This window comes from Nerophis lumbriciformis, linkage group LG04, assembly GCF_033978685.3.
Source record: "Nerophis lumbriciformis linkage group LG04, RoL_Nlum_v2.1, whole genome shotgun sequence".
NCBI classification, from domain to species: domain Eukaryota; kingdom Metazoa; phylum Chordata; class Actinopteri; order Syngnathiformes; family Syngnathidae; genus Nerophis; species Nerophis lumbriciformis.
Window position 1 is genome coordinate 5,853,388 of NC_084551.2, and position 27,888 is coordinate 5,881,275.

Genomic DNA, 27,888 nt, shown 5'->3' on the forward strand with positions numbered 1-27,888 from the left:
AAGGAAGATGCAGAATGCCAGACCCAAAAACGCAGAAGAGTTGAAGGCCACTATCAGAGCAACCTGGGCTCTCATAACACCTGAGCAGTGCCAGAAACTCATCGACTCCATGCCACGCCACATTAACGCAGTAATTGAGGCAAAAGGAGCTCCAACCAAGTATTGAGTATTGTACATGCTCATATTTTTCATTTTCATACTTTTCAGTTGGCCAACATTTCTAAAAATCCCTTTTTTGTATTAGCCTTAAGTAATATTCAAATTTTGTGACACACGGAATTTTGGATTTTCATTTGTTGCCACTTCAAATCATCAAAATTAAATGAAATAAACATTTGAATGCATCAGTCTGTGTGCAATGAATAAATATAATGTACAAGTTACACCTTTTGAATGCAATTACTGAAATAAATCAAGTTTTTCAAAATATTCTAATTTACTGGCTTTTACCTGTATACCCCTGCTTTCCATGTTTGTATTTAATGTTAAATGTAGTTTAAATGCTCATGTAGCAAAGTAATGACATCAGTCCATCCATTCATTAAGTTTTGCAAAGTTTAAAAAAGGTTTTACACATCAGTTTTATTCCTATCTTTTGTATTCTTCCCCCTCTTCAGTGGGTTCCTGAAATTTCTCACCACTGCCCACGTACGCCTTTCCTGTTGGTGGGCACTCAAGTGGACCTGCGGGAGGACAGCAACACCATCGAGAAGCTGGCCAAGAATAAACAGCGCCCCCTGTACCCCGAGACCGCCGAGAAGCTGGCTCGTGAGCTCAGGGCAGTTAAATATGTGGAGTGCTCTGCCCTCACGCAGGTATGATGCGTCACATAATACAACTTGAATAAAAACCTAAAAATATCCCGAAATTGACAATTGAAAAAGTGGCGAGACATACTTACACTACAGAAATCTTTTCATTGTAAAGCCCTTTGAGATAGTTGTGAAAAAGCGCTGTATGAATATAATTTCATCATTATTCGTAGCCAAAGCTGCTTGACATAATTTAAAGGGATTTCTTTCAATTCTCAATCAATAGTTTGCAATTTGCTTATTTAAGTGTTTTTCTGCTTTTTCTTTGGTAATAAATGTAATAATAAGCTCAGTACTAACTTATTGTCAAAAGTTCAAAGTTATGAAAGGTAAAGTTTGCATTGTTTTTAGGCTTAACTGTTAAAAATACTTCTTTTTTCACCTACATGACAATTACCTATGCTGTAGAGATGCGCGGTTTGCGGGCACAACCGCGGAGTCCGCGGATCGGGCGGATGAAATTAAAAAAAATTTGATTTTATCCGCGGGTCGGGTCGGGTCGGGCGGTTGAAATAAAAAAAAATTAGATTTTAAATAGATTCAGGCGGGTGGCAGTTAAACCAATTCGGAAATATATATATACATAGTTAAATGTTGTTACCCACATACGAAAAACGAGCAGGCACCTGCTGCATATGCCACAACAGAAGAAAAAAAGAAAAAGAGATGGACACTTTTACGGAGCGGAGAAGGGACGCCTCGCCGGGGTCCGGGACCGAGACCCCTTCCCCCGAGAGGGCCCCACCGGGAGCCGTAGCTGAGGCGATCCGCGAGAAGGGCCCGACGCACGTCCAGGGTCACCACCGCGCCCACCGCACCGACACCCCGCCTCGTCCGCCTTCACGCGCAGCAGGTAAGCAGCTTACCTGCCCGCCACCCCCGTGGCCGGGGGCTCGTAACAGGGGTCACTCAGCGCGCTCCGCCCGCGCAGCTTACCTGCCCGCCACCCCCGTTGCCGGGGGCGCGTAACAGGGGTCACTCCGCGCGCAGTGTGCTCACGAAAGGGGTGGGGCTCACCCTGGTTGATATAGACAGCAGGACGGTGGCCATGGAAGTCGGAACCCGCTAAGGAGTGTGTAACAACCCACCTGCCGAATCAACTAGCCCTGAAAATGGATGGCGCTGGAGCGTCGGGCCCATACCCGGCCGTCGCCGGCAGCGAGACGCGCTTGGAGGTGCGCTCAGCGCGGCTCCCATATGATTGCGCACTGGTGTGCGTCTGGGTCGTGACAGCGTGGCACGCGAATGTCTGTGCTGCATTGGATCAGTCTCCTTTCTTTAACAGGCAAAAGCTTTATAACCTCACTAATGCCTTGCATCGTCTATATTAGATATATAACAACGGGCGGGCGGGTGCGGTTCTGATCAAATGTTACATCGGGTGGATGGCGGATGGTTGACGACTTTCTGATGCGGTTGCGGATGAAATAATTGCCTCTCCGCGCATCTCTACTATGCTGCATTGTTACTTAAAAATTACTTGTGCAGTAATTGTTTTATATTAATGATAATGCATTTTGCTTTTGAGTGCTTTCTAGGGTAATATAAGAGGCTTAACATAGATTTAAAAAAACGTAATAATATATATAAAATATAATAAAATGGTTTTACAGTTTAAAGACGTCTTATTTTAAGTTATAAAATGTAATGCATACCGTACCATTTTTGATTTACAATGAAAAGCAAAAAGATCAAAATGTTGTGTTCTTTTTTCCCCAAAACTCCCCGTATGTTATGTTTACCAGGTAGTTATTTCTTCTAAATCCACATTTGTAGATGCAGGCTTTTTATTTAATGGAATAATATTATAATATATCGGTTTTCAAAACCTCTGACATAAACTGAATTGACTTGGTGTCTGTACATTGTATGGCATGACACAAAAAATAATATTGTGTATATTTTTAGTGCTATTCCTCAAAGACAGAAGCCACATTGTGATTTTGAAACAGCGTTAGTGACTGTGCTGTACGTGACGCTTGCTTCCTTTTTTCTTTTGGACCAGCGAGGACTGAAGAACGTATTCGACGAGGCCATCTTGGCTGCTTTGGAGCCTCCCGAGACCAAACCCAAGAGGAAGTGTGTTCTTCTATAGACGACGGCAACAGTTAAAAACCAAACGGTATAAGAAATGCGTGGGGGGGGCAAAATCAAAATATCAAGTGAGTTCAGTGGCCAATTAAGACAAGGGGAAGGTGCAAAGAGACTTAAAACAACGTGACTGTGGCGATCGTGCCTTCAAAATAAGAGTTGAAAGAAAGAAGCAGAGAAAGCAAAAAGGTCAGTGTGCAGTAAACACGGGTAGCATCACCCATCTCCTCGTCACTGAAAGCTTTTAGAAAGTGCAGTGTTCTCCGCAAATATTCCAATGGGGCAGGACCCCCTCCCTGCCTCCTTTAATCCATCCCCTCTCCCTTTTAAAGATATTTTTTTTATTATTAAATAGCTTTTTCCCTCCTGGGCTTGATTTCATGTGTCCTACTGGGGCTTTTCCTCATTGTAATGGTAAGAAATAGCAAACAAATGAGATTTTTCAGTGAACTTTGGTTAATACATCTAAAGGGGCAACATAATGATAAGTGGTACTCTGCTTTATTAATGACGGATTTGAATGATGGATGCACATTAGATCTGCTACACTCCAAACAAACCTAGCAGTCTGCTACTTCCTTCCAGCGTGCAGTGATTAGTTGGGAGGACATTTTACCCTTTTTCCCTTTTCTGGGTGACTTAAGAATTTCTATTTTATTTTTCCTTTTGTGTATATTGTATTGCTTATGTGACTTTGTTTTGGGACCCTTTTTCTTAGCAATAATTTCATTTTGAAACTTTCAGTTTTTATTTCTTCATCACTAGACAACCAACAGGGTGATTGATTTAGAAAAAAACAACAAAATAATAAAAAAAAAACTCAAGCTGTAATATTTTGCATAGATCTTAATCCTGAGCGATTGAGATGTTAACCTTTGCTAGTAAATTTGTGGGAGTTTGTAATCGCATAATATTTGTAATAAAAATGGTTTAACTGACTCAGACATAAGCAACCCTTTTTTTGTTGACCACATTAATACTACATCATATCCTTGGTGCTGTAATGTTACATACAGGCATGGGTTCGATTCCTGCCCAGACAGGTAAAAGCTGGGGCAAAAATTTAATTGAAAATGTTTCTGGCAAACAACACATTTACTTCACATATTTCCTAACAATAATGGCTGACCGTTTTACTTTTAAGTTTAAAGGGGTCCTAATATGCAAAACATTTTTTTTAACCTTTTGGTACCTGTTTTTCTGTATTTTTTAATCTACATAAGTCCCGAATATTTAAAATCAAACCATGGAGGCATTGCGGATATTTTAATTGAACATCCATCCATCCATCCATCCATCTTCTTCCGCTTATCCGAGGTCGGGTCGCGGGGGCAGCAGCCTAAGCAGGGAAGCCCAGACTTCCCTCTCCCCAGCCACTTCGTCCAGCTCTTCCTGTGGGACCCCGAGGCGTTCCCAGGCCAGCCGGGAGACATAGTCTTCCCAACGTGTCCAGGGTCTTCCCCGCGGCCTCCTACCGGTCGGACGTGCCCTAAACACCTCCCTAGAGAGGCGTTCGGGTGGCATCCTGACCAGATGCCCGAACCACCTCATCTGGCTCCTCTCGATGTGGAGGAGCAGCGGCTTTACTTTGAGCTCCTCCCGGATGGCAGAGCTTCTCACCCTATCTCTAAGGGAAAGCCCCGCCACCCGACGGAGGAAACTCATTTCGGCCGCTTGTACCCGTGATCTTGTCCTTTCGGTCATAACCCAAAGCTCATGACCATAGGTGAGGATGGGAAGGTAGATCGACCGGTAAATTGAGAGCTTTGCCTTCCGGCTCAGCTCCTTCTTCACCACAACGGATCGATACAGCGTCCGCATTACTGAAGACGCCGCACCGATCCGCCTGTCGATCTCACGATCCACTCTTCCCTCACTCGTGAACAAGACTCCGAGGTACTTGAACTCCTCCACTTGGGGCAAGATCTCCTCCCCAACCCGGAGATGGCACTCCACCCTTTTCCGGGCGAGAACCATGGACTCGGACTTGGAGGTGCTGATTCTCATCACAGTCGCTTCACACTCAGCTGCAAACCGATCCAGTGAGAGCTGAAGATCCTGGCCAGATGAAGCCATCAGGACCACATCATCTGCAAAAAGCAGAGACCTAATCCTGCAGCCACCAAACCAGATCCCCTCAACGCCTTGACTGCGCCTAGAAATTCTGTCCATAAAAGTAATAAACAGAATCGGTGACAAAGGGCAGCCTTGGCGGAGTCCAACCCTCACTGGAAACGTGTCCGACTTACTACCGGCAATGCGGACCAAGCTCTGGCACTGATCATACAGGGAGCGGACTGCCACAATCAGACAGTCCGATACCCCATACTCTCTGAGCACTCCCCACAGGACTTCCCGAGGGACACGGTCGAATGCCTTCTCCAAGTCCACAAAGCACATGTAGACTGGTTGGGCAAACTCCCATGCACCCTCAAGGACCCTGCCGAGAGTATAGAGCTGGTCCACAGTTCCACGACCAGGACGAAAACCACACTGTTCCTCCTGAATCCGAGGTTCGACTATCCGGCGTAGCCTCCTCTCCAGTACACCTGAATAGACCTTACCGGGAAGGCTGAGGAGTGTGATCCCACGATAGTTAGAACACACCCTCCGGTTCCCCGGTTCTTTTATTGAACAGTTTTGCCATTTTCCAAACTTTCATTAAACGAATCGTTTGGAATTTGAGACTTTAGTTACATATTAGTCTTAGTTATGTCAGCAGATATCTTTGTATGGTAGAGGCTTACCTGAAGAGCCCGCCGCAAATCCTCCATTTTTATACAGTTGTAGTCCAAATGTAGTCACTAAGTTCCTTCCTTTTCTCTATCCTCTTGTGAGGAAGACTGGTTCGGAATCCTACCCTTTTGCCATTTCTAATACAAAGTATCGTATAGTTGTAACGTCTTTCTGTCGACTCATTATAAAAACTACAACATGGCTGACGGAGAGAAGACAGTCGAAGGGGGCTTGGCCTGGAAGAGGGCTTTGGCATGCAAATAAGACCGGCGCATTCTCAATTGGCGGTCAAAATTGTCTGTAAAACAAGATCAATGCAACATTTGGACCAAAGCACCACCATTACATGTCATGTAGACCACAAGGAAGTGTCTTAAATGTAGAAAACTAAACCAAGCTAGTACTTCAGCAATGAAAACGCACCATTCTGTCTCCTTATAGGTTGAAATTCAGAGGAAAAAAATACTTGTACTCACATTCTAGTGAAAACTATTTTATTTATTAGATGACAGTCAAAGCTAAAAGCACTGTTGATACAAAACACAAGACAGACACTGATGTCAGTAGAAGCTATTTGTTTTTTAACATGTCCGCTAGGGGCTGGAATGTAGAAAAGACTCCGGTGTGCAATAAATAAACGGCAATAAACAGGACAGTAGATGCAACTATCATGCAGGAAATAAAATACAAATATATATAGTGCCGCAAAGTTTCCGCTGTTAGTTCTTACGTTGCGCTTTGAAAGCTTTGTCTGTTCAGGATGATTAGATGCTTGAGCGAGTGATAAGTATACTTGAGTGCATGCACATCACTTGTCAGTTTGTCAGGGTTATGACTGGCAATGGTTTAGTTGACTTCAAACATGCTTTAAAAAAAGTTTCATTGAAATGTAGCACATGGTTGCACAACTCAACATGTCTGAGAAGGAGTGGGAAGAAGCAGAGCTTAGAGAATCCTACCCCTTCTCCCGTGTCTTAGCGGTTACTGTTTTTTTTATGTAAGAAGACATAATGAATATTTGATGAATTTTAGTGTTTCATTAGGCTTGTGAGCCAACTTGTATGTTAGAATTGGACCAGCCTCACTGGTGCATTGCAAAAATGACTTTAAATCCTGTCTTTCAGGAGTGTCTGTCTGGTGTTTGTTTGGGATCTCTACTAAAGTGTTAGCTTTGTTTTTAATAGGGGTTTTAAACTCTGCATGTGTGAATAGTGACCGTGTTCTTGCACTGCTGGCAGCGGACCGAGCAGCACCAGGAGAACTTGCATGAGCACCGCTGCACCACCTCGGCTCGGCCAGCTCTGTAACCTGGACCGCAGCAAACCAACTCGCATCCGTCCGGGGCTAGCCGGGAAGTTCCTAGGTGGGTTGAAGAGATTGTTAGAGATTTCAGCGATTTGAATTTAAGATCTCCATGATTCAGATCCTCTAACCATTGCATCTTCTGCCTGCTGTGCCGGGGATACCGTTGTCAGGGTCCAGGTGACAGAAGTCTGGGGATGGTGCAAGGTAGACAAGGTCTCTGGCAGCAGGGGGTTTAACCTGCGAGTCACGAGGCAGCAAGGCGGTCCTAGATCCGATACGAGTCAGGCGGACCTAACAGAGAAATCAAATGCATTTCTTGAAGCTTTTTGGGTTTTGATGTCAAACAAATCCTTGTTACCTCCGTGGCTCCGTCGAAGCGCTCCTTGAGCACGATGCCAACCCGCCGGAATGGCGGCATGACTTTCCAGCAGGTCCTCAACTCACAGGAGCCGGAGACGCCGTGACACTTACACTCCACCTGCATGTTGTGAAGTATGGCCTAAAGACAGAAGGACAAGACAGTTATCAATGAAGTGCCAAAGTGGGGGGAAGTGAACACAAACCTTCCGACCAGCCTCGTTGTTGTGGAGATTCATCAGTGGTCGTCCGGCCGACAGGCCCTTAGCTCGTTCCGGTTCATCCACAAAAGTCTGGGAGAAGGCGACGCCATAGGACAAGTTGTCACTGCAGCCGGACCACTGGAAACCTGCACAATAGACGGACAAAGAGGAAAAATATTCACACAATTTGATGCGGCACAACGCCTATAAAATACTTGTCAGAAAGCGACAATTGCTTTCAAATCGGGCTGTCATAGTGAACGCGATAACGCTTTAACTAAAATTTATTTTAACAGCACTCTTTTTTTTTTTAATTAACGTGCATGCGCCCTGTTTGACACTCGGTTCATACCATACGAAAAAGTAGCGCAACTACTTTTTCAGTTACCGTTGAGCCACAAAAGGGAGAAAAATTGTGAGCATAAATGGACGAAGAAAATGGAACATTATGGAAAGCCCAGGTCCAAAGCCATTGGAAGTCATTCTAACAGTCATTCTAGGGACGGCGTGGCGCAGTGGGAGAGTGGCCGTGCGCAACCCGAGGGTCCCTGGTTCAATCCCCACCTAGTACCAACCTCGTCATGTCCGTTGTGTCCTGAGCAAGGCACTTCACCCTTGCTCCTGATGGGTGCTGGTTAGCGCCTTGCATGGCAGCTCCCTCCATCAGTGTGTGAATGGGTAAATGTGGAAGTAGTGTCAAAGCGCTTTGAGTACCTTGAAGGTAGAAAAGCGCTATACAAGTACAACCCATTTATCATAACAAGATAAGACTGTTTTCATTCATCATTGCCGTGAGCCATCATCACTGCAGCAAATGTCTGGCGCCCTTGCATTCAGTGGGGTGGAACTTCACTTTTCTGTGTTATTACAGTTTACTGCATTGATGACTTGAAATTTAAATTGTTACTGTAACTGGTTTAGTAAGATGGAATACATAGCTCAGCAAAGGGCACATGGTAAGCAGGAAATCAAGAGTCACTTCCACATTGTCAAAACATGTCACACCTCAAACCAATTACACACCTCCGGCTTTACAACAACAGCGGTACGCGTCACATTCGGTATGACTACACCAACAAAATGAAATTGTCTTTACGATCATGTTTCGTCAAAGATGTTCCGTGAGATATTTCTACCTAAATAAATGCAAGTACAGCAGTTGAGGAATATGGGGGGACGTCTGTCTGGCAAGCTGAAATATAGTGTATTTCATACCACGACCCCGAGAGAAACACATGGTAGAAAATGGATGGATGGAACATGTTCTGGTCGATAGTCCTCGATTACAGAATGTTTAGCGGGCTAAATATTACACTTTATCAATAGGGAAGGTTAAGACATTGTCATGGAGCAATATAAAGTTAGTTAAAGTACCAATGATTGTCACACACACTAAGTGTGGTGAAATTTGTCCTCTGCATTTGACCCATCCCCTTTGATCACCCCCTGGGAGGTGAGGGGAGCAGTGGGCAGCAGCGGTGCCGCGCCCGGGAATCATTTTTGGTGATTTAACCCCCAATTCCAACCCTTGATGCTGAGTGCCAAGCAGGGAGGTAATGGGTCCCATTTTTTATAGTCTTTGGTATGACTCGGCCGGGGTTTGAACTCACAACCTACCGATCTCAGGGCGGACACTGTAACCACTAGGCCATTATGAATACCATTAACTTGTACAACATTTAATGTAGAATATCAGAAGCATTTATTCAGGTGGAAATATCAAAGATTACAATACCAAACATCTTTGACAAGCAAACCACGATCGTAACAATCCACATTTTGTGTTATTAATGTGTGAAACTGGTATCTAAACATGTAAGTGTAGCTCCTCTCCAGAATGCAAGTGCTCTTACAGCAAAAATACAAAATTCTGTATCCCTACAAAATCTGGCTAGACATCCAACACACCGCAGGCAATATTTTTACTGTTATTAAAAGAGTATTAATGTTGATCTTGTGTTGAGCTCATATATATAATAATAATAATATTTATCATTGATGTAGTTAGAATGTATTTTATTTAGCACTGAAATTGTATGTTATTTTTTTCCCATTAATTTTCCCTTTTGCAGTATATTTGATTAGTATTTATTTTTGTAATCCGATTGGCCTAAATTTTAATAATCTTTGTGATTGTCACATTGTTCAATATTATTTGACAAGGTGTATCCTGTTGAACCGTAAAGTTAGATTGAATATGATTAAAATAAAAAAAATAAGATGAACTGTTAAAATGTTTGTGTCCACTGTTAAAATTTGAGTGGGCCCCAGGTCACTCTAGTGGAAAATTTAAGCGTTTTCATCAAAACTACGTTTACCAACGTGGTGCAAATGAAGGTCAATTTTATTTTGCACCACCTTGTGAAGTTATTGGTGTAAAATAAGTCATTTGAATGTGTTTATCAACAAACTTTTTTAAGGTGGTACAAGGAACATGTTGATTTTGAACCACCATGTATTATGAAGTGTTGGATGAAAGTTTTTCCATCCAAGTTAATTACTTTAGGTGGTACAAAATAGAAACAATTTTATTTTCCACCACCTTGTGAAATTATTAATATAAATAATTAAAATGTGTCTGTACATTTTTGAACCACCGTAATATTGGTGTAATACTGCACTTAAAATGTTTGCATAAAAGTAAATTTCTTAAGTTGGTATAAGATTGATTTTGATTTTGCAGCACTTCATGAAGTTATTGGTTTAAACCTTTATTTCCCAATAACAAACAATTTAGGTGGTACCAAACAGGAACATTTTAATTTTTCACCAACTTGTGAAATTATCGGTATACAATAAATGTGTCTATAATTTTTTGAACTACCGTAATATTGATGTAATACCTAAAAGTTTTCATATAAGTTAATGTCCTATGGTGGTACACAAAAGATTTTTCCTATTTTGCTGTACTTTATGAAGTTATTGTTGTAAATAATGTATACATTATGAATATTATATAATTCTCATATATTATTACATAGCATTTCCCATAGAATAATACATAACTCATATGTTTTTTCTCTAGTGACTGTCAGAGGTGGACGTGCATTCTACTGAAGTGGCAAATTATGACGCGTTAAATCTATCGTAGCACCAGGCAAATCTCAAGATCCCCATCATCAATTCCTAGATGTGATCGAAATTATTCAAGCGCACTACGCAAAATAGACGTAACGTTATTAATATCAGTACTACAGATACCACTAACAAAAATGCCTCAAAACAGCCCACTACCTATAATATGGGCTTTTTAAACATCAGATCATTGTCTACCAAAGCGCTATTAGTTAATGAGTTCTTTAGAGACAACAATCTTAACGTCATTGCTCTCGGTCAAACTTGGCTAAAACCAGATTCATTTTTTCTGCTTAACAAGGCATCTCCTTCTACCTGTATTTAATTTAATTAATTTCCTTTTTTATTTATCTCCTTCATTGATGTGCATCTTTGATCAATCGACAATTAAACCTCAGCAACTAAACACACATTTAAACACCAATGCCTGAGAAGGAGCAGTATGAAGAAAAATCTTATATTTTCCTGCCCCCTTCAACATAATACGTAGTCTTACTTAATGTGGATGCACATATTGCCCGTCCCCTTAAAAGGAGTTGAGGAGTTGCACTAATATCCAATTAAAACCTTAACCTATGTAATGAATATAAATAATCTGAGTTGCTTACGATGAGGTCTGTCACACCGCTACCTCTCAATCTGGCTGTCATCTATCGCCCCCCTGGGCACTCTTCGGACTTTATCAGTGAATTTTCAGAGTTTGTTGATGAACTAATGACGCACGCAGATAATATAATTATAATGACGGATTTTAATATCCATATGAATACCCAGTCAGACCCTCCTTGCGTGGCGCTCCAGACTATAATTGATAGCTGTGGTCTTACACAAATAATAAATTAACCCACGCATTGCAACGGTAACAGATCTAGTCACTTAGGTGTCACTTAGATACACCAAAATAATGTCCGATCACTACCTTAGAAAATTTGAAGTTCTGACTCATTATCATCAAGCTACTAATAACCAATGCTTTAGCAGCCACAACATTAATGCTGCCACAACTACGACACTAGCCTACTTCCCCCAGGAATGGCACCATTCCCAAATTATGTGGGCTCTATTAATAACCTCACTAACAACTTTAACAATGCCGTGCATGACGCCATTGATAGTATAGCGCATGTAAAGCTAAAAAAGGCCCCTAAAAGGCGTACCCTGTGGTTCACAGAAGAAACCAGAGCTCTTAAACTATCATGTAGAAAGCTAGAACGCAAATTGCGTGCGACCAAACTTGAGGTTTTTAATAACTTATAAACACACGCTTACCTTAGCTAAAACTAATTACTACTCTAATGTCATCTGCCTCAATAAAAACAATCCTAAATATTTGGTCAATACAGTAGCATCGCTAACCCAACAAGGGACTTCTCCCAGTAGCTCCACCCACTCGTCTGATGATTTAATGCAATTCTTTACTAAAACTGAAGACAATTGAATGCATTAGAAAGGAGAATAAAGGTAACACATCCCAGCTCCAACTGGGTTCTATTAACGCAGATGTGAATGTATGTACAACTGATATTGCCGTCCAAAATGATCCTTCTCTTTTTAAAGAAATGTTATGTTATGTTATTTATTTCATTTATTATGCGCCCCCAAACTAACTGTTAACATCAGCCCAGGGCGCAGCCCGAGTAGAGAAACAACAAAACAGAAAGAGAGACTGAGACACACAAAGGAGTCTAAAATAACATTTAAGACTCACAATGAACACAAATCAAAAGTCGTCTGCGGTACAGAGGTGAGTTTTAAGCTGTGCTCTAAAAAAGTCCAGAGTGGTGGCAGACTTGATATTCAGAGGGAGCTTATTCCAAAGCCTAGGTGCCATCACTGAGAAAGCACGGTCTCCTTTTGTCACTAGGTTTGACCGTGGGACTTTCAGGTTAATCTGGTTGTCAGATCTAAGGCAACGACCAAGCCTGGAGCTGGTATGTTGGTCCAGGAGATCTTTGATGAGACCATTGAGTTGAATAACATTAGAGGAACTTCTGCGACTTGTAAATGGGACAAAACAAACAACATGTTTACCTGACCCAAATCCTAGGAAACCTATCAAGGAGCTGTTTGTAATATTTGGACTATCAGTGCTAAATATTATTAACTTTCCTCTCTCTCAAAAAAGTGATTATTCATCCTCTGCTTAAAAGACCTAACCTCGATCCTGACCTCATGGTAAACTACCGACCAGTGTCCCACCTTCCCTTCATCTCGAAAATCCTCGAAAAAAAACGGTTGCACAGCACATACAGTAAATGAACACTTAGCGTCTAACAATCTATGTGAACCATTTCAGTCCGGTTTAACGGCAAATCACTCTACTGAGACAACCCTCGCAAAAGTGACTAATGATCTATTGCTAACTATGGATGCTATTGCGTTTTCAGTGTTGTTGCTACTTGATCTCAGTGCTGCTTTCGATACCGTCGAAAGCTAGAGGTGTCCAATAATGGCTTTTTTGTTTATTTTCGATATTCCGATATTGTTCAACTCTTAATTACCGATTCCGATATATACAGTTGTGGAATTAACACATTATTATGCCTAATTTTGTTGTGATGCCCCGTTGGACGCATTAAACAATGTAACAAGGTTTTCCAAAATAAGTCAACTCAAGTTATGGGAAAAAAATGCCAACATGGCACTGCCATATTTATTATTGAAGTCACAAAGTGCATTTTTTTTTTTTAACATGCATCAAAACAGCAGCTTTGAATTTGGGACATGCTCTCTCAGGGAGAGAAAGTTGAAGTGGGCAGGGTTGAGGGTGGCGGGGGGTGTATATTGTAGCGTCTCGGAAGAGTTAGTGCTGCAAGGGGTTCTGGGTATTTGTTATGTTGTGTTTATGTCGTGTTACGGTGCGGATGTTTTCCCGAAATGTGTTTGTCATTCTTGTTTGGTGTGGGTTCACAGTGTGGCGCGTATTTGTAAGTGTTAAAGTTGTTTATACGGCCACCCTCAGTGTGACCTTTATGGCTTTTGACCAAGTATGCGTGCATTCACTTGTGTGTGTTAAAAGCCGGAAGGGATTATGTGACTGGGTCGGCATGCAAAGGGAGTGCCTTTAAGGTTTATTGGTGCTCTGTACTTCTACCTACGTCCGTGTACACAGCGGCGTTTTAAAAAGTCATGAATTTTACTTTTTGAAACCGATACCGATAATTTTCGATATTACATTTTAAAGCATTTATCGGCCGATAATATCGGCAGTCCGATATTATCGGACATCTCTAGTTAGCACGTATCAAAACACCATACTTGCCAACCTTGAGACCTCCGATTTCGGGAGGTGGGGGGTGGGGGTGGGGGGGGCGTGGCTAAGAGGGGAGGAACCACGCCAAGTATTTCATATATATATATATATATATATATATATATATATATTTATATACAATAAAATAAATATACATTTATAGCTAGAATTCACTGAAAGTCAAGTATTTCTTATATATGTATATATATATATATATATATAAGAAATACTTGTGTTATTATATTTATATATATATTTCTTATATATATATATATATATATATATAAGAAATATATATATAAATATAATACTTGTGTAATTATATTTATATATATATTTCTTATATATATATATAAGAAATATATATATAAATATAATTACACAAGTATTTCTTATATATATATATATATATATACAATAAAATAAATATAAATTTATAGCTAGAATTCACTGAAAGTCAAGTATTTCTTATATATATATATATATATATATATATATATATATATATATATATAAGAAATACTTGACTTTCAGTGAATTCTAGCTATAAATGTATATTTATTTTATTGTATATAAATATATATATATATATATATATATATATATATATATAAATAAAATAAATACTTGAATTTCAGTGTTCATTTATTTACACATATACTTGTTGAGTTAAGTGTTGAATCCTTGTTCTATTCTCTGTCACTATCTTTCTAACCATGCTGAACACCCTCTCTGATGATGCATTGCTGTGTGGCACGCACAAAAGTGCTTTCATCAAATGCACTAGATGGCAGTATTGTCCTGTTTAAGAGTGTCACAACATTGCTGTTTACGGTAGACGAACTGCTTTACGGTAGACCAAAACGTGACTGCTGTTGTTGTGTGTTGTTACCGCGCTGGGAGGACGTTAATGAAACTGCCTAACAATAAACCCACATAAGAAACCAAGAACTCGCCCTCGATCATTCTACAGTTATAACGTCATTGGGCAGGCACACCGTTTATATTGTGGGAAAGCGGAAGTCCGCCTGAATTTCGGGAGATTTTCGGGAGATAATTTGTCCCGGGAGGTTTTCGGGAGAGGCGCTGAATTTCGGGAGTCTCCCGGAAAATCCGGGAGGGTTGGCAAGTATGCAAAACACGTATTGGTATGTCAAACTTAGTCTTAGCCTAATTACACAACGGATGTCCAGCAACTTTTTGCATCTTAACGCTAAGAAAACGGAAATATTGATTATCGGTCCTGCTAGACACCGGCACTTGTTTAATAATACCACCTTAACATTTGACAACGAATCAGATCTGGCCCCCGAGCCTTAGGTTTAACACCTGTGACTCCCAACGTTTCTATGGGAAATTAATTTCTGGTCCAAAATAAAGATTTTAATTCGACCCACCTTATGAAGTTATTGCAAATAATCTTAACATTTTGTATGGAAACAGTTGGACTGGGTTTGAGTGGCAGCACTTCATAGCCACTGCAGACTTTACCCCTGCTGCATTTTCATGTAATAGAAACCAGGCTCACCCTCGGGGCTGACCCCCCTGACCTTCCTGTCACAGCCACACCTCTCCAGCTCTCCGCGTGTGCATGCTCGGGTCACCGCCACTGCCACGGCCGCCGAGGACAAAGCATGCACAAAGGCTGCCTCGCGAGTGCCTGTTTAAAAAAGAAAAAAGAACAACTCAAAACCAGCAATGAGAAGAAATACATTCCAAACTTGAGCATTTTGTACTGTGAGAGCTCACCTTGGTACATGACTCTGCCGAATACATTGATTCCACGGGGGGTGGTGGAACAGTTCCAGCGGCGATTCCGGAACTGGTGTTGACACTGAAGTGGACATTAATAGTCATTTAAATCACCAGACACTTTATTAGGTACACCGGGGGCTCTGCAACCTTCATCCTTCTGTTGTGGCTCCAGCTGGTTTATGCATCTTGTGTGTTTATGCTTCGCTACTGTACTGATGTGTAGGTCACGTTACGCAAGAGGGATTGGAGGGGGAAGATCGAGTTTGTCTTGACGCAGCAGCATAAACAATTGAATAGAGCAAACGTACAGAAAGGTAGATCTTAAAGGGGAACTGCACTCAAGGGACAAAAACATTTTCTGTGCATTCTAAATAGTGAAAAAAGGCGGCCGACAATGCAGGTTATGGGATTCATCTACTGTATTCTGACTACTGTATAAAAAACTAAACAAACAAAACCATCAGCAGCTCTCCATTTGCATTGTTATTGTAAGAGCAAACACAGAGGAACTACTTTTCTGACTTTGTGACACATTGCTCCTCCGATCACGAGCTAATAAAATTTGAATAAAATAAAGAAGGTTGAGGTGCTTTATGCTGCTGCTGTATTGACTTTAAGATTGTAAAAGTGAATGCCGTGCATCTCACCCGTATAATGGAAGGTTGTGGCGAGAAATTGGTCAACTTTGAAAATCCACATGCTACCAACTTGATACTATATGGCTCTCAACAAATGTAACACCATTTTTTTTTTTTTATCTTGATATGTGAGGATTGTTTTGAATCGGCCAGCTCAAGTAAAGCACAAGTGCTGAAAGATACAAACATCCCATCAGTTGGCTTCCCAGTGAGAGTGGACAATGTAAGCCACTATTTTATGTTCTTATTAGAAATGTTTAGCAACAGTGCTACAAAGTGCCATTAGTGCTAATTGCACTCTGTTGTTGATTATTTCACAGAGCGCATAGCAAAGATTTTCCCAAGTTAGAACGCACAGAAACATTTTTGGCTGGAAATATGTGATGCATTACATTGTATCGTATGCATGTTCAAAATACACTGAAACTGAACTGAATTATGGTATAAAAAAAAAATAGTGTAATTTCCCTTTAAGAAACTAATTGCCAAGTGGCAACAGGTGTGACTCGTCACTTTGAACTACAAAATACAGCAGCATGCAAAAAGGCCAGAGCGTAGTGTGACGATGTGCTAAAGGAAACTATATGTCGGTCACATTTGGTGGTGACATTTGTACTTCTAGTTCCCATTTTGTAGTAGCCTGTTATATGTACTGCTTCTTCTTATGTTTCTTACCTAGTTCCGGTTTTCCTCTGGTGGGCAGAGTTGTAAGATGTGCTACAGCTGAGCCCGATTTGCTTTTGCCTAATTATCTGCTCCCTGGCAATCTGATTTTACTTTGTGGAAAATCCATGCCGCGCCTCTTGTTTGCTCATCTCTGTATGCTTTGTTGGACTAGTTTTTATTCCCAGTGCCATCAACTTTTGGTATTTCTATGCTTGCATGTCGTACTTCCCTGCCCGAGCCCTGTCATCCTTTTGTTTTATTAGCCACTTTTTCCGCAGTGCTTCCTTTGATTTTCTCTTTGCATAATATCCATCCATCCATTTTCTACCGCTTATTCCCTTTGGGGTCGCGGGGGGCGCTGGAGCCTATCCAGAGGTGGGCAGTAACGCGCTACATTTACTCCGTTACATCTACTTGAGTAACTTTTGGGATAAATTGTACTTCTAAGAGTAGTTTTAATGCAACATACTTTTACTTTTACTTGAGTATATTTATAGAGAAGAAACGCTACTTTTACTCCGCTACTTTTATCTACATTCAGCTCGCTACTCGCTACTAATTTTTATCGATCTGTTAATGCACGCTTTGTTTGTTTTGGTCTGTCAGACAGACCTTCAAAGTGCCTGCCTTACTGGTGACGTTTCACTTCGTTCCACCAATCAGATGCAGTCACTGGTGACGTTGGACCAATCAAACAGAGCCAGGCGGTCACATGACCTGACTTAAACAAGTTGAAAAACGTATTGGGGTGTTACCATTTAGTGGTCAATTGTACGGAATATGTACTGTACTGTGCAATCTACTAATAAAAGTTCCAATCAATCAATCAAAAGTGTGAAGGAAAAAAGACAATTTTTTATTTCAACGTACACCCCGTCAAAAGCCTAAAGACTGACTGCACAGTTCCTGTCTTCACAATAAAAGTGCCGCTCCATCGCGCCTGCACTTTCTAAATAAGAGTCTCCGAAAGCCTGCGCAAACAAGCTAGCAAGCTACGGAGTTTGCCGCCAATATATTTCTTGTAAAGTGTATAAAAACGAATATGGAAGCTGGACAAATAAGATGCCAAAAACCAACCACTTTCATGTGGTATTAGACAGAAAGGAGGAACTTTTTTTCTCCTCCATTTGAAAACGTGGACGTTATCATCACTACTGTCTGATTCCAATCAATGCAAGTCATCAGAATCAGGTAATACACCAACTTATATTCTTGTCTTCATGAAAGAAAGGAATCTATATGTGTTAAACATGCATGTATATTCATTAAAACACTATTAACATGTAAACAAAAACGGCAAAAAAATAAATATAAATTATATACTGTATATATCAATGTATATATATATATATATATATATATGTGTGTGTATATATATATATATGTATATATGTGTGTGTGTGTGTATGTATATATATATATATATATATATATATATATATATATATATATATATATATATGATATGTGTGTGTATGTTACTCATCAGTTACTCAGTACTTGAGTAGTTTTTTTACAACATACTTTTTACTTTTACTCAAGTAAATATTTGGGTGACTACTCCTTACTTTTACTTGAGTAATAAATCTCTAAAGTAACAGTACTCTTACTTTTTGTTAATCCTTGCTGCTCATGTATTTCTGTGAGTACAGCTTTTATTCAAAGAACTGTTCAATTCACCTTTGACTCAGCATGTTGGGATTCTCCTCAGCTCAGCACAGTTCAGTGGTCAAGTAGTTTTGTGGCTTTTTTGTACCATGGTTTAATGCAGTGGTTCTCAACCTTTTTTCAGTGATGTACCCCCTGTGAACATTTTTTTAATTCAAGTACCCCCTAATCAGAGCAAAGCATTTTTGGTTAAAAAAAAGAGATAAAGAAGTAAAATACAGCACTATGTCATCAGTTTCTGATTTATTAAATTGTAAAGCAGTGCAAAAATATTGCTCATTTGTAGTGGTCTTTCTTGAACTATTTGGAAAAAAAAGATATAAAAATAACTAAAAAACTTGTTGAAAAATAAACAAGTGATTCAATTATAAATGAAGATTTCTACACATAGAAGTAATCATCAACTTAAAGTGCCCTCTTTGGGGATTGTATTAGAGATCCATCTGGATTCATGAACTTAATTCTAAACATTTCTTCACAAAAAAAAAAAATCTTTAACATCAATATTTATGGAACATGTCCACAAAAAATCTAGCTGTCAACACTGAATATTGCATTGTTGCATTGTAATGAATGGAATAGCCTACTTGATTTGATGTTCAGTTTATGAACTTACATTCATATTTTGTTGAAGTATTATTGAATTGTTGCTATTTTTAGTATATTTAGAAAAAATCTCACGTACCCCTTGGCATACCTTCAAGTACCCCCAGGGCTATGCGTACCCCCATTTGAGAACCACTGATTTAATGAATTTGATTTATATTTATATGTTTTGTGGGATTTTGTTGTCTGCACATTCAATATTTTTAAAGAACAAAGTTTTTAGCTGTTTATATATATATATGTCTATATGTATGTGTAAATATATGTATATGTGTATATATATATAGAGGTGTATGTATGTATATATATATATATTTATATATATATATATATATATAATTATGTATATATATATATGTGTGTGTGTATATATGTATGCATATATATGTATATGTATATATATGCATGTACAGTATGTGTGTATATATATATATATGCATATATATATACTGTATATATGTATATACATATATGTGTGTATGTATGTATATGCATATATATATGTGTGTATATATGTATATGCATATATGTGTGTCTATATGTATATGCATATATATATATGTATATGTATGCATATATATGTATGTATATGTATGCATATGTATGTATGTATGTATATGTATATATATATATGCATATGTACAGCACATGTGTATATATATTTATATATGTATATACATGCATATGTGTATATATATGTATATGCATATATATGTATACATCATGTATGTATATGCATATATGTGTGTATATATGTATATGTGTATGTATATGCATATATATGTGTATATATGTATGTATGCATGTATATTCATATATGTGTATGTATGTATATGTATATATATGTATGTATATGCATATATATGTGTGTGTATACTGTATGTATATATATATGTGTATATGTGCGTATATATGTATATATATATGTATATATATATATATGCATGTGTATATATATATATATGCATATATATGTATACATGTATGCATAATATGCATACATGCATATATACATATACATATATATATATATGCATTGCATATATATGTATATATATGCATGTGTGTATATATATATGTATATGCACATATATGTGTATGAATATATATATATATATATATATGAATATATGTATGTGTATATATGTATATACATGTATATGTATGTGTGTATTTATGTATATACATATGTATATGTGTATATATGTATATACATGTATATGTGTATATATGTATATACATATGTATATGTGTGTATATGTATATATACATGTGTATATGTATATATATATATATATATATATACGTGTGTATATGTATGTATGGATACATGTATATGAATATATGTATGTATATATGCTGTGTATGTATGTATATATACTGTATATGTATGTATATATACTGTATATGTATGTTTATATGTATATATATATATGTATGTATGTATGTATGTATGCATATATATATATATATATATATATATATATATATATATGAATGTATGTATATATATGAATATATGTATATAGATGTGTGTATATGTATATATGTATATATTTGGATACGTGTGTGTGTGTGTGTGTGTGTGTGTGTGTGTGTGTGTGTGTGTGTGTGTGTGTGTGTGTGTGTGTGTGTGTGTGTAAATAAATGTGTGTGTATATATGTGTGAATATATGTATATATATATATAATTATAATTGTATATATATCATAATATGTTTGCCTGCAGCAGCATCGTGCGCTGACTTTAGAGATTCACATCCTTATTGAGTGTAATCTGATAAAAAAAAAAATTTATATTTCCTATTCATGCAAATGTGTTCCCATGTTTTGTTATTTTAAAGTTCCATCAGAGTTTCTTAAACTGCATGCTGACAGCACAGGGTTTCTTTGTTGCTTAAACAGAAACACTTTCCCTGTTTGTTATAAATTCATGCTAGTAATGTTATGTTAGAGCAGTGCTTCTCAAATGTTGTTTTTGACATGACCCTACTAGGGGGGAGACATTTTCCACTATGAATTAAATTACTATTGAAAACTCTAATATTTATTTGTTCAACTCAAGTGAGTGACATTCTTTGTACATGCTGCTGACTCCTATTTTCTTTTCATTCTTCTTCTCCCCCATTAGCGCTGTACACATGTTCCTGCATGTGTACTTACTACTTACTGGCTAGAACGTTGATTGTGCAGGCTTGTGTATGGTTCTAACATGAATACTAGTGTGTAGACACAAAAAAAAAAAGCTCCCAAGCTGCTTGCAAACCTACTATTTGAGAAACACTGTTGGATAAAGTTGCGTAGTGAGAAGTGTCCATGCACATTGTAGTAAACTACTCCTACCTCCTCTATGACCATCTCGGCAGCCTTGCGTACAGACTCCATGACCTCCCCCCGTGCCCTGCACACCCCGACCTGCCCCGGGGTTAGCCCCCTCAGTCGTGCGCACGGGGCGGCACCGGACACAGGCCTGGAGCGAGGCAGCCTCGCCAGGGATCTGCGGAGGAGAGAGGGGGGGCGGTTCATATAGTTCAGTGACGCACGGCGGGAGTTTAAGGGGGCATAATTAAGCGAGTGCATCAATAAAGAACGAGGAGGTAACAAGTTGTCAGACTTTTAGAGGGGGTACGGAAACAAGCGAGCAAAGAAGACGGAGAAGGTCCCAGTGACGGCAGTGAGAAAGCAAAAGGAAAGGTCACCAGCGTGGAGACAAAGAAAAAAAAAGGGGAGCCACTGAAAGGCATTTGGGGGACATGTCAGCATCTTTTAAATGTTATTGCATGACAAACAAACTCCCTCCCTCCCCTTCTACACTTACAGCCAGTTGGTTGCCATGGTGGGGTGGGTTGCCCATAGCAACAGGAGGAGGAGTGGTGCCGTGAGATTGACAGTGGAGACCGTTGGCATCGGACTGTCCGTCCGTCTTTCCGTCTCCGTGCGTCAGGCTGGGTCTTTGGACAGCACGGTGCCCGTCTCCGCTGTAGAGATGCTTAGTTTTGTTCCTCTGTCCTTCACGCTCGTCCACCTCTCAGGATACGATGACGACGGTGGTCTATGTTCCTGCACCAGAACCTGGGGTTGATCCCCTCATATCTGCTCTCAGGACAAATTCACTGCAGAATAGACGAGATACACTTTTCTCAACTGTCTTTTCCACTTAAGACTTAAGGTGCATTGTTATTTTAATACTCAATATTACTTACTAAATACACCCTACAGTCGCTATAGGAAAGTTAGCTGTGCGAACCACTACACTCCCATTGGCCTATATCTGATTGCATACAACAAAATATTGTAAAGTACTGCACTTTGTGTTTATTAACTTCTTAAATTAGTGGCTAATAAAAATGTTGGACAAAATTATTCATCCAATCAACAAGTAAACTGGACTGTGGAGTAAGTGATGCAACCGCAGGAAGAACTATTACGCAATTTGTAATAAAAAAACTGGATTCTTTTGATTGTAAAAATAAAAATTAAAAATATAAACATCTTATTTATAATTAATTATTCCCTTTTTTTTTTTTTTTTTTTTAGAATTTTTTAAACCAGGGTTTGTTGAGTAAAAATGTAGAAATAATATGTTTTTGCGTTGTTTCTATTAAAAAAATATTTTTAAAATACCTTGTTTTTTAAAATGCATTTTTCAAATAATTAAACCAGGGTACCTAAAAAACAACATATATGATTCAGTGTAGTTGAGTTTAATAAAATAATACTGTACAAATTTAATTGTTAAAAATAAAAAATCTTTATTAATTCATAATTATTCCTGATTTTTCTTTGATTTTTTTTATTTATTTCAAATAACTCTGGACTTCAAAGAAAGCCAAACACCATATATCATTCAATTTAGATGAGTGTTTTGTATTTTTCAATAATTTTTCCAGTTTACATTTTTTCTTATTTTCAAGTACGTTTTTGGACCCAAAATGGGTCACGAGTCACCAACTGTCAAGAGTCAAATGAGGTTAACTACTATATTTATTTGAAAGCAGGATCCAATTTCCATGTTTATTGCCGTAAATAAATGTCTTTATTACTTGTAGCAATACATTTTTGTATATGTTTTTATAAATCAGAGCAATTTTTGGAATAATCTTTGTTTGGTATCTTACCAGTTTGTAGTCCTGTGGTATCCTGTGTAATATTTGCAGATCAAATTAAAATTTAATCCAAGTTCTTCTGAATTAACCACCGGTTAGTTGACTGCAAAGCATGCTTTTCCCACCACCCGCATGCGGCCACACTAAAAAAAACTAAGTCCACCAAAGATCTGCTGAAAAACGAGATTGAACATCCAGAAGCATGGAATGGGGAGTCACTTATGTAGCCCCTTGTCAGCAAGTTCCATTAAAGGAGAGAAGAAATTCCAGGTTGAAGCAGCGAGGGTTGAAGGCGGTGTGGATGGTCACTGATGGCGGTTATAAAGACGTGGACAAGGGTGAGGGTGGGAGCGAGGACGGGTGTGATCCAGGGTGTGGAGGGACGCACGACGAAGGGGTGCAAAGAGGGGGCTCGGGATGTAATGCTGCACTAAAACAGGCGTCAACTCTTTTCTATTGTGTTTGATTGGCATGAGTGTACAGTACAGTATACTATACGCCTTCCATGTGTGTCGAAGCAATTGCAAACCCTGCCCTTACTCATGCAAAAGGAGGGTCTTGCAGAAATCCCACCCAAAACAATGACACGGCACTTCTACATCCCGTGCGTGTGACAAAGCACCTTACCTAATGTTTAATTTTCCCAAACTTTGTTGCTCTTTTTACGAGTTTCCCTACTCCTTCTCCCCGCTGGTCGTCTACTGCCCCCCGGCCCCCCATTTCCATCCCACATTTGCCCTCTGACTCTCCCTCTCTCCCACTCCCATATTGTCTTAGAAGAAGGGGTGACATTTAGACAAGGGGAAGAAAACACACTGCCGACAAATATTGGAACGGAGGCAAATAAATCACCAAGCTAGGGGAGAGGGAAAGGAGCCCCCCTATATGGGACATGGCGGCCGTTTAACACTGGCGGCAGGAAAACGGCTGTAAGGCGACACAACGCTGAGGGAGAACGCTGCGATTACGTTATCAATATATTTATCGAAAATATCATGTCCGTGAATTTATTGGGCCTCCTTTGTTTCTGTTCAAACAGCTCAAATATAAAAATACACTGAATTTCCGGCACTTTCAAGAAAACTGGCCCAAGAATATTGTAACAAACTGTTCAGATACTCTGCGATGAGGTGGCGACTTGTCCAGGGTGTACCCCGCCTTCCGCCCGATTGTAGCTGAGATAGGCTCCAGCGCCCCCCGCGACCCCAAAGGGAATAAGCGGTAGAAAATGGATGGATGGATGGATGTTCAGATACTCAGACCTGTTCCAACAGAGCATGAGGTGTACATTTAATTGAGGGGAAAAAACAGTGCTGTCAAAGTTTTTATTTTATTTTATTTTATTTATTTTTTTAAGACCAGTTGATCTGCCGTTTCTCTTCTTTTCTCCTCTGCTCCCCCCTATCCCTTGTGGAAGGGGAGACACAGGCCAATCTGGCGCCCTAGGCAAGATTTTAGGTGGCGCCCCCCCCCCACATCGGCAGTGAAGTGTATATACTCACAAGAAACCGAATAGCTTTGTCTTTGACCTTTTTTTTTTTTTTTTACTTACAACTATACCTAATATATAAAGGGGTGGAAAAGTGACTATTACCTGCAGGGCAAACATTAGCTAACCAGAAGGCAATAACAATGTAAACAAAAAACACCTGCTTAAAAGATCTAATACAAATGTCCCTGAGGAATGTAAGGTGGGAGTACTGTAATTACCTAACGTTACATTATTATTTTCCATAACAATTTAGCCCCCTCCACAATATTAACCCGACGTTGAAACAGAACTAGCTATTTATTGATTAGCAATTGCCGAATCATGTAGCATTAGCTTAATGCTAAAAAGCCAGGTTACTATCACATTCTGTAACAGACAAATAATTTCATGTAGGCTAACGTTACCTACCTGCTACCTCTGTCTTTTCTCGTTTCTCCTCCTCCTCTTTTCTCTTTTTTCTTCCCTGGGCACCTGACAGTTTTGGCCGTTTTGACATCTTGTGTTGATTTTTGGATGTGGTGACGTCCAAAAAGAGTCATGATACGGGAAGGGAGGGGGCGCACCGTGCGGGGGGAGGAGGGGGGTAGGCGTAATGTTGTAACAAATAATATTTCTATTAAATAGGCTTTACTTTGCATTTTAATTAACGTGGGATTATTTTTTGTATTTAGAAATAGTACCAACTTTTTTTTTTTCATTTATTTTTTTTATCCAACATTTGTGGCACTGGCGTGGCGCCCCCTAATGGACGGCGCCCTTAGCATTTGCCTATACGGCCTATGCCACGGGCCGGCCCTGCCGTCTCCGCTCGGGATGGTTTCCTGCTGACCCCACTGTGGACTGGACTCTTACTGTTATGCTGGATCCACTATGGACTGGACTCTCACAATATTATGTTAGACCCACTCGACATCCATTGCATTCGGTCTCCCTAGAGGGGGGGGTTACCCACATATGCGGTCCTCTCCAAGGTTTCTCATAGTCATTCACATCGACGTCCCACTGGGGTGAGTTTTTCCTTGCCCTTATGTGGGCTTTGTACCGAGGATGTCGTTGTGGCTTGTGCAGCCCTTTGAGACACTTGTGATTTAGGGCTATATAAATAAACATTGATTGATTGATTGAAATACAAACCTCGTTTCCATATGAGTTGGGAAATTGTGTTAGATGTAAATATAAACGGAATGCAATGATTTGCAAATCAATTTCAACCCATATTCAATTGAATATGCTACAAAGACAACATATTTGATGTTCAAACTGATAAACTTTTTTTTTTTTTTTTTGCAAATAATCATTAACTTTAGAATTTGATGCCAGCAACACGTGACAAAGAAGTTGGGAAAGGTGGCAATAAATACTGATAAAGTTGAGGAATGCTCATCAAACACTTATTTGGAACATCCCACAGGTGTGCAGGCTAATTGGGAACAGGTGGGTGCCATGATTGGGTATAAAAGTAGATTCCATGAAATGCTCAGTCATTCACAAACAAGGATGTGGCGAGGGTCACCACTTTGTCAACAAATGCGTGAGCAAATTGTTGTAAGAAAAACCTTTCTCAACCAGCTATTGCAAGGAATTTATGGATTTCACCATCTATGGTCTGTAATATCATCAAAGGGTTCAGAGAATCTGGAGAAATCACTGCACGTAAGCAGCTAAGCCCGTGACCTTCGATCCCTCAGGCTGTACTGCATCAACAAGCGACATCAGTGTGTAAAGGATATCACCACATGGGTTCAGGAACACTCCAGAAAATGACTGTCAGTAACTACAGTTGGTCGCTACATCTGTAAGTGCAAGTTAAAACTCTCCTATGCAAGGCGAAAACCGTTTATCAACAACACCCAGAAACGCCGTCGGCTTCGCTGGGCCTGAGCTCATCTAAGATGGACTGATACAAAGTGGAAAAGTGTTCTGTGGTCTGACGAGTCCACATTTCAAATTGTTTTTGGAAACTGTGGACGTCGTGTCCTCCGTACCAAAGAGGAAAAAAAACCATCCGGATTGTTATAGGTGCAAAGTTGAAAAGCCAGCATCTGTGATGGTATGGGGGTGTATTAGTGCCCAAGACATGGGTAACTTACACATCTGTGAAGGCGCCATTAATGCTGGAAGGTACATACAGGTTTTGGAGCAACATATGTTGCCATCCGAGCAACGTTACCATGGACGCCCCTGCTTATTTCAGCAAGACGATGCAAAGCCACGTGTTACAACAGTGTGGCTTCATAGTAAAAGAATGCGGGTACTAGACTGGCCTGCCTGTAGTCCGGACCTGTCTCCCATTGAAAATGTGCGGCGCATTATGAAGCGTGAAATACCACAACGGAGACCCCCGGACTGTTGAACAATTTAAGCTTGAAAGAATTCCACCTGAAAAGCTTTAAAAATTGGTCTTCTCAGATCCCAAATGTTTACAGAGTGTTGTTAAAAGGAAAGGCCATGTAACACAGTGGTAAAAATGCCCCTGTGCCAACTTTTTTGCAACGTGTTGCTGCCATTAAACTCTAAGTTAATGACTATTTGCAAAAAAAAAAACAAGTTTCTCAGTTCGAACATTAAATATCTTGTCTTAGCCGTCTATTCAATTGAATATACAGGTAAAAGCCAGTAAATTAGAATATTTTGAAAAACTTGATTTATTTCAGTAATTGCATTCAAAAGGTGTAACTTGTACATTATATTTATTCATTGCACACAGACTGATGCATTCAAATGTTTATTTCATTTAATTTTGATGATTTGAAGTGGCAACAAATGAAAATCCAAAATTCCGTGTGTCACAAAATTAGAATATTACTTAAGGCTAATACAAAAAAGGGATTTTTAGAAATGTTGGCCAACTGAAAAGTATGAAAATGAAAAATATGAGCATGTACAATACTCAATACTTGGTTGGAGCTCCTTTTGCCTCAATTACTGCGTTAATGCGGCGTGGCATGGAGTCGATGAGTTTCTGGCACTGCTCAGGTGTTATGAGAGCCCAGGTTGCTCTGATAGTGGCCTTCAACTCTTCTGCGTTTTTGGGTCTGGCATTCTGCATCTTCCTTTTCACAATACCCCACAGATTTTCTATGGGGCTAAGGTCAGGGGAGTTGGCGGGCCAATTTAGAACAGAA

The 27,888-nt window shown here is 39.5% G+C and overlaps 3 protein-coding genes across 4 annotated transcripts in view; 1 reads left to right on the forward strand and 2 right to left on the reverse strand.

Annotated features, from left to right (window-relative positions):
• cdc42l (cell division cycle 42, like) overlaps nt 1-3,841 on the forward strand; it is a 28,136-nt gene extending 24,295 nt beyond the window's left edge. For both annotated transcript variants that reach the window (XM_061948100.1, XM_061948092.1), the window contains exons 6-7: nt 618-815; nt 2,818-3,841. In XM_061948100.1, coding sequence (XP_061804084.1) covers nt 618-815; nt 2,818-2,907 — 288 coding nt within the window. In that variant the 3' untranslated portion in view covers nt 2,908-3,841. The remainder of the gene's footprint in view (nt 1-617; nt 816-2,817) is intronic.
• The window catches only part of LOC133595415 (vesicle-associated membrane protein 3-like), a 239,557-nt gene that overhangs the window by 16,538 nt on the left and 195,131 nt on the right, over nt 1-27,888 (reverse strand). The window lies entirely within an intron of this gene.
• On the reverse strand, nt 6,829-22,077 carry wnt4b (wingless-type MMTV integration site family, member 4b). Its single transcript, XM_061948069.1, has 8 exons — nt 21,984-22,077; nt 21,509-21,662; nt 15,582-15,666; nt 15,361-15,492; nt 7,508-7,650; nt 7,303-7,443; nt 7,073-7,235; nt 6,829-6,998 (listed from the first exon to the last, which is right to left on the reverse strand). Exons 1-8 carry the CDS (start codon nt 22,070-22,072, stop codon nt 6,829-6,831), a joined length of 1,077 nt encoding a protein of 358 aa, XP_061804053.1. The 5' UTR covers nt 22,073-22,077.

What these genes read in the sequence shown, in the direction of transcription:
- wnt4b (XM_061948069.1), bottom strand. Translation starts at nt 22,072, where the DNA reads ATGCCAACGGTCTCCACTGTCAATCTCACGGCACCACTCCTCCTCCTG. An exon ending in CGGCAGAGTCATGTACCAAG is followed by an intron (nt 15,493 to 15,581) that starts GTGAGCTCTCAC and finishes TTTTTTAAACAG; the next exon opens with GCACTCGCGAGGCAGCCTTT. An exon ending in AGCAGGCAGAAGATGCAATG is followed by an intron (nt 6,999 to 7,072) that starts GTTAGAGGATCT and finishes CAACCCACCTAG; the next exon opens with GAACTTCCCGGCTAGCCCCG.